Raw genomic sequence first — 15,055 nt, forward strand, 5'->3', positions numbered from 1 at the left:
TTAAGACACGGGCAGGTACATTGCAATCTGATATTGAGGGAGAACAGAGAGGTCTGGTCATTTTTTGGTATGACATGACATAGAAGAAATCTTATGATTTCAGAGTAATGATTGCATTTGGGATTGCTTGTGTTTTACTATGAATTGGTATATTTTCAAGACAGTTAATATGTCATTGTGGCCTTCCCACTGGGACATTTCTAATCAGTACATGTCATTTATGCTATAGCCTCAAGATCATCTTTTTTCCTGCAAGAGATTCTGATTTAAAAAAAGATATAACTTGGTACCACCACTAGAGGCACCACTGTGTAAGCTACTTTTGTCAGAGAGCAGTCATTCTAATGAGCCCTCCTAATATCAATGTAGTGTGGACATATAGGCTACTGCACTATCTTGCTGTACTGTGTTAAATAAATAAAATATAACGGAGAAAATGATGTTCAACAAGATTCTCTATATTGAAAATGCAGTACGGACTGTATGCTTGTTTTTGTATTTTAGTTGCATGATGCCCAAAGTGGATGTAGCCTATTTACTTTTCGGTGTTACTTGAATGTGTGTGCAGGCCATTTTTCTTTGCAAATGAACATGCCAGTGATGCAAAACATATTGTCATGTACAGCATCATTGATAGCACATAAGGAATATATGGATGAAAAAGCTGCCACCTATATGATACTTCCCAGTTCATGTGACGAGCCATCTATGAGTAATCTAAGCACTGTTTGTTACAAAACAAATAATTAGGGAAGTTTTGAAAATTCACTGGATGTTTTGCCTTGAACCCTTCACACAAAAATGATTCAATGTTCTGGAATGGTTGAAAATAAAATAAACGATTTCCCCTCAGTTGTGCATTATTCAATAAGAACCCACCGTAACACTTGTATAACCTTTCTTAGTTGTTTAACCATCTTTTAAAAAATGAATTTGAATTGTTCCCTCCCCACCATGCATATCATTAAAGTGATTCGCGTTGTCGCTAGGTGAAGTAGCTAGCTACTACTCGCGCAGCCAGATTGAAGCAGGTGTACAACATGGCGATCACAGGCAACGGATCTCTCGCTACACTTCTCTTTTTGTTCGTGATTCCAGCAGCTCTTCACAAAGGTAGGATTGCGACGAAAAACTAAACAAACCTACGTCTTTTTAATGATTTTATATGGACATGGAGGAGTGGGCAAAAATGAGTCTGCATTCAGAGCAAGCTTTTTTCTGGATGTGCCCGTATAATTTTGAGTGATAGTTTATTAGTTAAGCATTGAGTGTAGCCTAACTGTTCTTCAAGTTGGAATACGATATTCCATGTGCCTAAAGAAGACTCAAATATTTGTTACATTCTTTGAATATTTAAATTTCACTCATATAGCCGTTACAGATGTTTCTGTCTTCCATACTAACCCCTCAACACAAATCATTTGGCTAGTTTTCCCTTAGTCTTGAGCCCTGTGCCACTGTAATACTCACAAAGCTGCAGCTGGGAGTTTAAATGAGCGAAATTGGATATGAAAATAGTTGATTTTCCAAAGTATAAAGACCATAAATTCAACTTCAGTGTACAAGTTTAATATGTTTAGTTATAATTAACCAGTCAGATGTTCTGAACACTTTTGTGTTGCGAATGTCCAGATTCTGTTGAACGCCGTAGCCTACAATTAATGCTGAATATTTGTAGCGGGAGCTATTCTGAGCGCGTTACCATGCTGAAGTTGAGGCTAATTTACATTGCATCACTTTACCTAAAACATGCCCAGCTTTATTACATGTATTTAGACATTTGATTTAGTTTGCTCAAACTATGATCCATAGGCCTACTGGTGTGATTGAATAGTCACTTTGTGTGTCGCATGTGTGACCTGGCAGACTGATACAGCTAGGTATCTATGTTGCTAGGTAGGCTACTCTGAAGCTATACCTTACAGTTGAATGCCCAGGGAACGATGTCAGTGGTGTACAGTACACCGATGGAGACATAAATTGTTAGTGGTGCTGTTTTGATTTTGCTTGCTTCCTAAACACCTTTTAAAAGTCAAATCAGTGGCTTAAAATATAGCATGAGTGTGTGCTGTTATAGACTAGTCAACTGGATAGGCTATTACACATTGTCAGCTGATTCAGTATGGCAAATACTGTATCATGCCACGAGCTCTAGCAAGAGATGCGTTGGGAATACAATTCATGATGAATGAAAATATGGCAATTCAGATTGAATCTCTGCAATTTGTGTCATATGTAGTGTAATTCATGTTTGTTAAAAATTCAATGTGAACAAAGTTATTTATTGAATTATCATAGCCTAGTCTTGTGGAAACGAATCAATGTTTCTCCGAAAAACCTGGCATGCGGTTTTACTCTGCCAAATGCAAAACACACTTGTTTTTCGATGCACCCATCTCTTTTTTACAACGTGTTGATTTACAATGTTGGGCAAACTCTATCAATTATACAAAATAATATAGCCAGGCTACTCAGTCAATAGGGAGTTTAGTTTACTGTAATCATCAACAGGTTCACCCTAATTAAGCTACCAAGTACCAACACCTACTGTATAGTCTATGACATAGCTGTCCACAAGATGTGCACACAGCTTGGGTAGCCTTTATCTAGACAAAGCACTCACACTGCTAGGCTGAATATTTCATAGACATTAAAACCAGTAGATGGTGATAGTGCTGACTTCATCCACATATTCCAATGGAAAACTCCCAATGGCGCATGAAGCCGGAAGTATTTGAATTTGAAGCATGCCATCAAAGAAGTGGCGCAGTGGTCTAAGGTACTGCATCTGTGCAAGAGGGGCTACTACAGTCCCTGGTTTGAATCCAGGCTGTATCACATCCAGCAGTGATTGGGAGTCCCTTAGGGCGGCGCACAATTGGTTTGGCCGGGGTAGGCCGTCATTGTAAATAAGAATTTGTTCTTACCCGACTTGCCTATTTTAAATAAAGGTAAAAAAATAAATACAATTAAAACGAGAGACCACAGCCTGTCGTTTCCAATGGGAAAACATGTGCCATAGTGGGCAGAACATGCAAGGACGGGGGCAGAGCCAAGCATGAGCAAGTGAGATCCTATTGGTGCGTTCTAGTATCATGCATATTTCCATTAGGGAACACCTACTCTGAAGTGCGCTTGTGCATTAACAAATTTCGCCTTTGCACTCCTTCTAAACAATGCCATTTAAAAAAAACTTTTGCAAAGGGTAAAGTCTACAAAACATCCACTTTGTTCATAACAGATTCTAGTTTTGGGAACAGAACTGTATTGAGGTCAAATTTTTCAGCAATGAGAAATCCATCTTCTCCCACTGCCCGCCAGTGGGCTTCCCCTCATAACCATATTTGATAGTGATTAGAAATGAGTAAAAGTGTATTCTTCACATTTATACAGTTGAAGTCGGAAGTTTACAGTTTAAGTTGGAGTCATTAAAACTTGTTTTACAACCACTTCACAGATTTCTTGTTATCAAACTATAGTTTTGACAAGTCAGGTAGGATGACACAAGTAATTTTTCCAACAATTGTTTACAGACAGATTATTTCACTTATAATTCACTGTATCACAATTCCAGTAGGTCAGAAGTTTACATATACTAAGTTGACTGTGCCTTTAAACAGCTTGAAAAATTATGTAATGGATTTCGAAGCTTTTGATAGGCTAATTGACATCATTTGAGTCAATTGGAGGCGTACCTATGGATTTATTACAAGGCTTACCTTCAAACAATGCCCGACAGGCGGGGGCGAAGGACACTGTCTACCATTGTGTACTAGCTAAAGCTAGCTACCGTTGTTGCCCCTGCCTCTTCTGTGGGATTTATCGGCGGTTGGCATCCATTATGGTGCATTATGGTGCACCCAAGCCTCCCACCTACAGTTGAATTCTGAAGTTTACATACACTTAGGTTGGAGTCACTAGTTTTTCAACCACTCCACAAAATTCTTGTTAACGAACTATAGTTTTGGCAAGTTGGTTATGACCTCTACTTTGTGCATGACACAAGTCATTTTCCCAACAATTCTTCAGACAGATACCTTCAAACTCAAACTCTGTGCTTCTTTGCTTGATATCATGGGAAAATCAAAAGAAATCAGCCAAGACCTCAGAAAAAAATGTGTAGACCTTCCACAAGTCTGGTACATCCTTGGGAGCAATTTCCAAACGCCTTAAGGTACCACGTTCATCTGTAAAAACAATCGTACGCAAGTATAAACACCATGGGAACACGCAGCCGTCATACCACTCAGGAAGGAGACACGTTCTGTCTCCTAGAGATGAACGTACTTTGGTGCGAAAAGGGCATATTTATATATAAAAATCTCATTTTACATTGGCTCGTTACGTTCAGTAGTTCCAAAACATCCAGTGATTTTTGCAGAGAGCCACATCAATTTACAGAAATACTCATAATAAACATTAATAAAAGATACAACTATTATGCACAGAATTATAGATGCACTTCTCCTTAATGCAACCGCTGTGTCAGATTTAAAAAAACTTTACGGAAAAAGCACACCATGCTAGAATCTGAGTATCTACCAATAATATCTACTGAGTATCTACTAATAATATGCATATATTAGCAACTGGGCCTGAGTAGCAGACAGTTTACTCTGGGCACCGTATTCATCCAAGCTTCTCAATACTGCCCCCAGCCCAAATAATTTAAGGACAACAAAGTCAAGGTACTGGAGTGGCCATCACAAAGCCTTGACCTCAATCCTATAGAACATTTCTGGGCAGAACTGAAAAAGCGTGTGCGAGCAAGGAGGCATACAAACCTGACTCAGTTATAGCAGCCCTGTCAGGGGGAATGGGCCAAAATTCACCCACCTTATTGTGGGAAGCTTGTGGAAGGCTACCCGAAACGTATGACCCAGGTTAAACAATTTAAAGGCAATAGTACCAAATAATAATTGAGTGTATGTAAACTTTTAACCCACTGGGAATGTGATGAAAGAAATAAAAGCTGAAATAAATCACTCTCTACTATTATTCTGACATTTCATTCTTAAAATAAAGTGGTGATCCTAACTGACCTAAGACAGAATTTTTACTAGGATTAAATGTATTTGGCTGAGGTGTATGTGAACTTCCTACTTCAACTGTTCGTGTGAGTTTTTGTGAGATTCAACTTTTCATAGATAGCTTTTAATCATTTGTAGCTCAAACCATTTGGACTCCACAGATGTTTCTGTAAAAAGACTCGGCCCGGGCCCCTTCGGGATCTGCCCTTGTCTCACAAACGCCTCTCTAGCTCAGCCCCCGTTAATCACACAGACTAAAATTATGAGGAAGAAATAGACAAATCCAATGATGCAACCCATAAGTTTGTAGCTCTGACACACTATTTAAAAGGGATTAGAAGTCTAAAAGGCGGTGGCATTGCAGTGGGTTAACGAAATAGCAGTTGTTCCATTTGATTTTATCCCTTGCCATTGTTTCCAACCTAAACAGAATAACCACACAGTTTTCTTTATAGCGGGCTGGTTTCACAATCCCAACAGATTACTCCAAACATCAGAGGTCGCCCGATTATGATTTTTCAACGCCGATACCGATTATTGGAGGACAAAAAAAGCCTATACCTAATTTTATTTTATTATTTTTAAAATTATTTTACCCCTTTCTCCCCAATTTTTTGGGTTGTAGTTACGGTCTTGTCTCATCACTGCAACTCCCATACGGACTCGGGAGATGCGAAGGTCGAGAGCCATGCGTCCTCCGAAACCCAACCAAGCCGCACTGCTTCTTGACACAATGCACATCCAACAATGTGTCAGAGGAAACACCGTACACCTGGCGACCTGGTCAGCGTGCACTGCACCCGGCCAAACACAGGAGTCGCTAGGGCGCGATGAGACAAGGATATCCCTGCCGGCCAAACCCTCCCCAACCCGGACGACGATGGGCCAATTGTGCTCCGCCCCACAGGCCTCCTGGTCACGGCCGGCTGGGACAGAGCCTGGGCTCAAACCCAGAATCTCTGGTGGCACAGCTAGCACTGTGATGCAGTGCCTTAGACCACTGCGCCATCCGGGAGGCCCTATACAGAGTAGAAAGTAAAAGTGCAATATTTGCCATGTAAAGAAGCAAACATTTAAGTTCCTTGCTCAGAACATGAGAACATGTGAAAGCTGGTGGTCCCTTTAAACATGAGTCTTCAATATTCCCAGGTAAGAGGTTTTAGGTTGTTATTATAGGACTATTTCTCTCTATACCATTTGTATTTCATATACCTTTTGACTATTGGATGTTCTAATAGGTACTTTAGTATTACCAGCCTAATCTCGGGAGTTGACATGCTTGAAGTCATACACAGCGCAAAGTTTGAAGCATTGCGAAGAGCTGCTGGCAAATGCAGGACAGTGCTGTTTGAATGAATGCTTACGAGCCTGCTGCTGCCTACCACCGCTCAGTCAGACTGCTCTATCAAATCATAGACTTAATTATAATATAGTAACACAGAAATACTAGCCGTAGGTCATTAATGTGGTCAAATCCGGAAACTATCATTTCGAAAACAAAACGTTTATTCTTTCAGTGAAATACGGGACCGTTCTGTATTTTATCTAACGGGTGGCATCCATGAGTCTAAATATTGCTGTTGCATTGCACTACCTTCAACGTTATGTCATAATTACGTAAAATTCTGGTAAATTAGTTCGCAACGAGCCAGGCGGCCCAAACTGTTGCATATACCCTGACTCTGCGTGCAATGAACACAAGAGAAGTGACACAATTTCCCTAGGTTAATATTGCCTGCTAACATGAAATTCTTTTAACTAAATATGCAGTTAGAAAATGTATACTTCTGTGTCTTGATTTTAAGGAAGGCATTGATGTTTATGGTTAGGTACATTCGTGCAATGATTGTGCTTTTTTGCAAATGCGCTTTTGTTAAATTATCCCGTTTGGCGAAGTTGGCTGTCTTCGCAATGAGCCAGGTGACCTAAACTGCTGCATTTACTCTGACTCTGTTGCACAGAACACAAGAGAAGTGACACAATTTCCCTAGTTAAAATACATTCATGTTAGCAGGCAATATTAACTAAATATGCAGGTTTAAAAATATATACTTGTGTATTGATTTCAATAAAGGTGTTGATGTTTATGGTTAGGTACACATTGGTGCAACGACGGTACGTTTTTTGCGAATGCTCTTGTTAACCTCTCTAGGGTGTTTGGGACGCTAGCCAACATCCAGTGAGATTGCAGAGCACCAAATTCAAATACAGAAATACTCATTATAAAAATTCTGAAAACAAAACATATTTTACATAGGTTTAAAGATTAACTTCTTGTGAATCCAACCACGGTGTCAGATTTAAAAAATGCTTTATGGTGAAAGCATACCTTACGATTATTTGAGAACATAGCCCAGCAGACAAATCATTACAAACAGTAACCAGCCAAGTAGAAGAGTTACACAAGTCAGAAATAGAGATAAAATGAATCCTTTACCTTTGATGATCTTCATATGGTGGCACTCAGAAGACATTCATTTACTCAATAAATGTTCCTTTTGTTTCGATAAAGTCTCTTTATATCCGAAAACCTCCGTTTTGTTTTCTTCAGTAATCCACAGGCTCAAACCTAGTCAAAACAGGCAGACACAAAATCCAAATTGTATCCATAAAGTTCATAGAAACATGTCAAACAATGTTTATATTCAATCCTCAGGTGGTTTTTAGCCTAAATGATCTATAATATTTCAACCGGACAATAACGTTGTCAATATAAAAGGTAAACAAGAAAGGCACTCTCTCGGGATTGCGCATGAAAAAGCTCTGTGACACGACAAGGGTCCACTCATTCAGACAGGTCTTACACCCTCATTTATCAGAATACAAGCCTGAAACAATTTCTAAAGCCTGTTGACATCTAGCATATCATTGGAAGATTGGCCATAAGAGACTACATTTACCAGGTGTCCGCCCGGTGTCCTTTGTCGAAATTGCTGCGTAATCTCCAAACTGCACGCATTCATCCATGTGATTCAGGGGAGAGAGGAGACTTCCACAAACGATATATCATCGAAGAGATATGTGAAAAACACCTTGAGGATTGATTCTAAACAACGTTTACCATGTTTCAGTCGATATTATGGAGTTAATTTGGAAAAAAGTTCGGCGTTTTGATGACTGAATTTTTGTTTTTTCTTGGTAGCCAAACGTGGCGCACAAAACGGAGCGATTTGTCGTAAACAAATAATCTTTCAGGAAAAACTGAACATTTGCTATCTGAGTCTCCTCATTGAAAACATCCGATGTTCTTCAAAGGTAAATTATTTTATTTGAATGCTTTTCTGTCTTTTGTGAAAATGTTGCCTGCTGAATGCTAACGCTAAATGCTACGCTAGCTATCAATACTGTTAAACAAATGCTTGTTTTGCTATGGTTGAGAAGCATATTTTGAAAATCTGAGATGACAGTGTTGTTAACAAAAGGCTAAGCTTGAGAGCTAGCACATTTATTTCATTTCATTTGCGATTTTCATGAATAGTTAACGTTGTGTTATGCTAATGAGCTTGCGGATAGAATTACACTCCTGGATACAGGTTTTTTTCGTAGCTAAACGTGATGAACAAAACAAAGCGATTTCTCCTAAACAAATAATCTTTCAGGAAAAACTGAACATTTGCTATCTAACTGAGAGTCTCATTGAAAACATCCAAAGTTCTTCAAAGGTAAATTATTTTATTTGAATGCTTTTCTGGTTTTTGTGAAAATGTTGCCTGCTGAATGCTAACGCTAAATGCTACGCTAGCTATCAATACTGTTACACAAATGCTTGTTTTGCTATGGTTGAGAAGCATATTTTGAAAATCTGAGATGACAGTGTTGTTAACAAAAGGCTAAGCTTGAGAGCTAGCATATTTATTTCATTTCATTTGCGATTTTCATGAATAGTTAACGTTGCGTTATGGTAATGGGCTTGAGGCTGTAGTCACGATCCCGGATCCGGGATGGCTCGACGCAAGAAGTTAAGATAAGTTTAATGCTAGCTAGTACCTTACAGCTCCTTGCTGTTTCGCATAACAGGTAGTCAGCCTGCCGCGCAGTCTCCTCGTGGAGTGCAATGTAATCGGCCATGATCGGTGTCCAAAAATGTAGATTACCGATTGTTATGAAAACTTGAAATCGGCCATTCCGATTAATCAGTCGACCTCTAGTTTGGAGTATGGATATTGTTATATAAATTCCAGTATGAAACACTAACAATATCCTTTTTAGTGAGATTGAATCCATTAACCTCTTTAACTCTGTTTAGGTAATTTGAGCTCTCATTTCCTAACATAATTTGAATGCTTCCCTTCCTGTATCCTATATTGAGTTTGTCTAGCTGTCAAGACAGTAGCTCAGTGATTTGAAAGCTGGTGTGAAAATTAGTGATGCACCGATATTACGATTTTGGCCGATATCTGATATTTTCCTTGCCAAAAATAACTATGCCGATATTAACCATTTTAGCTGCCTTTTAACTATTTAACTGCACTAGAAGGCTTAACACACATACACACACGGATGCAGCGGTCTAAGGTACTGCATCTCAGTGCAAGAGGGGCCAATACAGTCCCTGGTTCGAATCCAGGCTGTATCACATCTGGCCGTGATTGGGAGTCCCATAGGGCGGCGCACAATTGGCCCAGTGTCGTCCGGGTTTGGCCGGGGTAGGCCGTCATTGTAAATAAGAATTTGCTCTTAACTCACTTGCCTCGGTAAATTAAAGGTTACATACACACCACACTGACCAAAAAGTTATTTTGTTGGAATTTACATTTGTTCCCATTACCAGTAAAACATAATCAAAACGTATTTATTTAACTTACTTGCTGTTTCGTTGTTCAGTCGTTTCATTCTCAATCAGGATTTCATACATGTCAAGCAGTGAAGTTTCTGCTCTCTCTGTTCGTTGCCTCTCACCCTCGGTGCGCACTGTCACTGTGTCCGTTTCCATCTTGTCCAGCTGTCTATGTAACATAAACCCTGTTTCTTGTCTGCATTGATGTAGCGAAAGCGAAAATCACCCACGACAGAGAACGGTTGCTTGTCAAGGGCAATAAATTCCATTATCTTGGCGTTAATGGATTTCTTCTTTGAGTTGTCTCGCTGAAATGTTCTTACTCTTTCAAATGACTGCTCGACTTGTTGACTGCTCGATCCACACAGCAGACATTGTGGGCTAGGTTAGGAATGCTCTGTTGTGGAGGTCGACCGATTAATCGGAATGGCCGATTTAAGTAGGCACGATTTCAAGTTTTCATAACAATCGGAAATTGGTATTTTTTCAGATAAAAAAAAAAAAAAAAACATATATATTTGCATTTTTTTAACTAGGCAGTCCGGTTAAGAACACATTCTTATTTTCAATGACGGCCTAGGAACGGTGGGTTAATTAACTGCCTTGTTCAGGGGCAGAACGACAGATTTTCACCATGTCAGTTCGGGGATCCAATCTTGCAACTTTACAGTTAACTAGTACAACGCAATAACGACCTGCCTCTCTCGTTGCACTCCACAAGGAGACTGCCTTTTACGCGAATGCAGTAAGCCAAGGTAAATTGCTAGCTAGCATTAAACTTATCTTATAAAAAACAATCAATCATAATCACTAGTTAAATACACATGGTTGATGATATTACTAGATATTATCTAGCGTGTCCTGCGTTGCATATAATCTGACTGAGCATACTTAGATGCTTGTATCTGTCTGAGCGGTGGTAGGCAGAAGCAGGCGCGTAAACATTCATTCAAACAGCACTTTTGTGCGTTTTCTCAGCAGCTCTTCGTTGTGCGTCAAGCATTGTGCTGTTTATGACTTCAAGCCTATCAACTCTCGAGATGAGGCTCGTGTAACCGAAGTGAAATGGCTAGCTAGTTAGCGCGCGCTAATTGTCGTTGTGTTGCTGGTTTGAGCCCAGGGAGGAGCGAGGAGAGGGACGGAAGCTATACTGTTACACTGGCAATACTAAAGTGCCTATGAGAACATCCAATAGTCAAAGGTTAATGAAATACAAATGGTATAGGGGGAAATAGTACAATAATTTCTATAATATCTACAACCTAAAACTTCTTACCTGGGAATATTGAAGACACATGTTAAAAGGAACCACCAGCTTTCATATGTTCTCATGTTCTGAGCAAGGAACTGAAACGTTAGCTTTCTTACATAGCACATATTGCAATTTTACTTTCTTCTCCAACACTTTGTTTTTGCATTATTTAAACCAAATTGAACATGTTTCATTATTTACTTGAGGCTAAATTGATTTTATTGATGTATTATATTAAGTTAAAATAACTGTTCATTCAGTATTGTTGTAATTGTCATTATTACAAATACATGTAAAAAAAAAATTGTCTGATTAATCGGCATCGGCCTTTTGGGACCTCCAATAATCGGTATCGGCGTTTTTGGTCCTCCAATAATCGGTATCGGCGTTAAAATCATAATCCATCGACCTCTGCTCTGTTGCATGTGTAGCGCAAAGTTTTCGGTGTCGTCATTACATGTTATATAGGTATGCACATCTAGCTTTGACATCGGTTTTGCACATCAGGGTGAAACTGTTTGCATTTTTAGCTAATATCGGCTGATTCCGATATATCGTGCATCCCTAGTGAAAATGGACCTTTATATTTGCTGCTGCTCTGTTTTTCTCTGGTGCCCTAAGAAGTAATGAAGAACAATGGCTTTATTGTGGGGGGAGGTGGGTTGCTGCTGTACCCCTCTGTCAACAGATGACTGGGCTTGGTCACATCTGGCGATGGTGCTCTTAGTATAATCAAAAAGACACAGAAGGCTGTCTTTACTGAGGTGCCAACTGATTGAACAAGTAAAGCTACCAACACAATCCCTGATGAGTGATGTTGGATTAAAATCAGACATTTTGAAACTACTGCACATTATGCCACTGCATTGTAGGAAAAAAATATTCTTCGACTTAGAAGATGTCATCATAACAACGGTCCTAAGACTAGCCCACTGCTCTGAAAATATTTGTACCAAAACAAATATTTTGATTAGGGCTAGATCTCCCCCCAGAGTTGTTAGGCCCCTAATAAGCTTGTTATAGCAAGCTGTCATTAAATCAGACTAGAAGAGCTGTTGAATTATATAAGATGGCAATTTTTTTTGCATGCATTCATCCATGTAATGCTGGGTCCAACAATGAATTAAAAACATGTATGGAAGCATAAATAATATGCATGCATACCCCTGAACAAACAAATACTGCTTCATCATTGTAAGGGAAATACATCCTTTAAAATACAGTACAGGTATCTATCAACTGGGCTTATTGGACTTGAGTGATCTGCATTCTCTTGTCTGACATTAGCATAACACTCGTTACTTTTCAGTGAATTTGGCTCTGACTAGACCCTCACTGTCTCCCACAGAATTGGATCCCTTGTGATCATTGTATTCAGTTCCTGTCCATTTGTTTCCTACCTATTACTGCAGTGTCTTGTCTGATGATAGCTTCTCGGCTGTTTTGTCTGCACAAATGCCAGATGCTACAGGATTATACAGTCTAAGGGCTCTATTCAATCCGCATTGCGGAAGTTCAGCTTTACAGTATGATTGAAATTTTAAAGGGAATGTTCCTGATTTTGCAGAGACTGCAATCACGGTAAATGCTACATATGTCAGTTCAATCTGAAATTACCTTATACATTAATGTTGAGGAATCTGTAATGGTTCAGCTTTACAGATTGAATAGAACCCCAATTTTCTCTGTCAGAGCTGGGTGATGCAAGGGAAGTCTTGTGTGAAAATGCACACTAGACCCTCCCTTGTGGTAAATTGTTTGAAGTAGGTAGTGTCCCTAAATAGCACTATTATCTAATAACATTGTGTAGAGTTAGAGAATAAAATAAATAAATATATACACACACTGTAATCTACTCTAGCGTGAATACCTTTTATTAGCAATCTATCAACGGGGGGCAGAAGTAGGCACAGCCTAGGCCTAGCCTATGTTTTATCCTGAAAATAAAGATGAAAGGAAATGTTTGAACCACGTTGCTTTTCTTAGACAGTTTGCTGCAGCTTTGAAGTGTGTAGTATTGGATGGGCTCCACTTGGCTGTCAGACTAATACCTTCTAGACTGAAAATGAAATGGGTGAGGGAGAAACTAATCCGCATAATAATATTTTTGAGGATTATGGCTGGAGACTAGCAAACTGCCTTCCTATTGATTGGTCGCTTGGCCCTGCAGAAATGACAGAGCGAGACAAGATCCCTCTTAATTCTTACTTAGTTTGGACACTTAAACAGATTTCCTGCCTTATTCCTGATGCCTTCTGTCCTACAATATTGATTAATAATAATAGCAGCAACAGCAGCAGCCACAACAATAACAACTTAAGTGTTATAACAATGATGGCTCTGGGCATACTGAACTAAATGCTCATGGAAGGGAGCTGTTAACTTTTAAAAATTGTTTTCAAAAAGCAGTGTTGATGGCATTCATACATAATTAATTGAGAATTAAATTGTACTGCATTATGAAACTTCACCATTTAGTCCAAGGTTTTGAAGTAATTTACTTTTTGTAAAAAAATCAAAAATAATTCTCAGCTCTTTAAAATGAAAGCTTTGGATGATGGTTTGGTTTATAATGACTAGTAATAAACTATTTAAGACTGGAGCCAGCAAACATTGATTCAGCAACTGATACAGATAAAAGTAGAAATCATCAATAGGCTAGTGGATAGAATAGTGTTTACTCAAAGGTTGAAGTTGATACATTATCACAAGCGGGGATTTGCTAATAGACAGAGAATCCAATGTCCATGTGACTGTCCCCTCTTAGGTGCTATTACCTCGACTCCTCACTCATCTGAAAGGACAAGACAGGTTCAAGCAATATGGCGGATACTAACATGCTGTGTAGATGGAGTTGCTCTCAAAAGGCCACTTAATGCTGCGCTCATATTGCTCTGATATCCACTTGACTACTGATGTTAAGCTCAATGTAGGCATAGCTTATTTTTACTAAATCTATTATGTAACATATTTTTCATTTTTATGCAGCCTCTGTGAAATACATGACACTGTCATCAATCATAGGCCTTTGGTGGTTGATTTATGACGGTGCTACCCACATTCCTTCCAACATTTTCTCTCATGGGAAGAATGGATAGTCTTTCTCTTTGTTTTATTGGCACCATGTGCTATACAATATAGTGCCTCATTCAACTTTGAAATTCTTGCAAGTGGTTGAAAATTCATATAGGTCAATGCCATTTGACAAAAGCTCTTATTCAAACCAATCATGTACATGATTACCCGAGTTTAAATGAATAATGCGCTTTTCTTGGGTATGACTCAAAACAGGCTTTTATGTCTTGACTGAAATTCTGTCATACCCCCCCACTTAAATTTCTATCAACAAAAGACCCTCTCTACCAAAATGCATGCCGACTAGCATCAGAATATTTTTTTGTAATTCTTTCAAAACTCCTTTGTTCAAATTTAAAGGAGGAAAACAGAGCTTTATTCAACACAGGCATTTAAGCTGAAGTGGTCTGACTTGTGTGCTGAATTTATGAAAGTTGTCTGTCTAGGGTTTTCCAACATTTTGATATTATAGTTTTGTGTTTTTATTTCTAGTCGTTTTTATATTTGTATTATTTTTTATAATTTTCAGATCCACTTTACTAGTTTTTATTTAGTTAAGTTTTTAAAATAACTTTTCTATTGTGTTTTATTTTAAGTGGCAGGCTATACAACACATACAGTGGGGCAAAAAAGTATTTAGTCGGCCACCAATTGTGCAAGTTCTCCCACTTAAAAAGATGAGAGGCCTGTAATTTTTTCATCATAGGTACACTTCAACTATGACAGACAAATCACCAGAAAATCACATTGTAGGATTTTTAATGAATTTATTTGCAAATTATGGTGGAAAATAAACTTTTGTTATTGACCAAATACTTATCTCAATACTTTGTTATATACCCTTTGTTGGCAATGACAGAGGTCAAACGTTTTCTGTAAGTCTTCACAAGGTTTTCACACACTGTTGCTGGTATTTTGGCC

General features: G+C 38.7%; 1 protein-coding gene across 1 annotated transcript in view; it reads left to right on the plus strand.

Annotated features, from left to right (window-relative positions):
• Positions 1-998: 998 nt before the first annotated feature.
• LOC115136004 (cell adhesion molecule 1-like) overlaps positions 999-15,055 on the plus strand; it is a 500,413-nt gene continuing 486,356 nt past the window's right edge. Inside the window, exon 1 of the mRNA XM_065023748.1 lies at positions 999-1,113. Within this exon, the coding sequence (XP_064879820.1) occupies positions 1,041-1,113 (73 nt within the window). The 5' untranslated portion in view covers positions 999-1,040. The remainder of the gene's footprint in view (positions 1,114-15,055) is intronic.

The sequence above is a fragment of the Oncorhynchus nerka genome, linkage group LG10 (assembly GCF_034236695.1).
Source record: "Oncorhynchus nerka isolate Pitt River linkage group LG10, Oner_Uvic_2.0, whole genome shotgun sequence".
NCBI lineage: Eukaryota > Metazoa > Chordata > Actinopteri > Salmoniformes > Salmonidae > Oncorhynchus > Oncorhynchus nerka.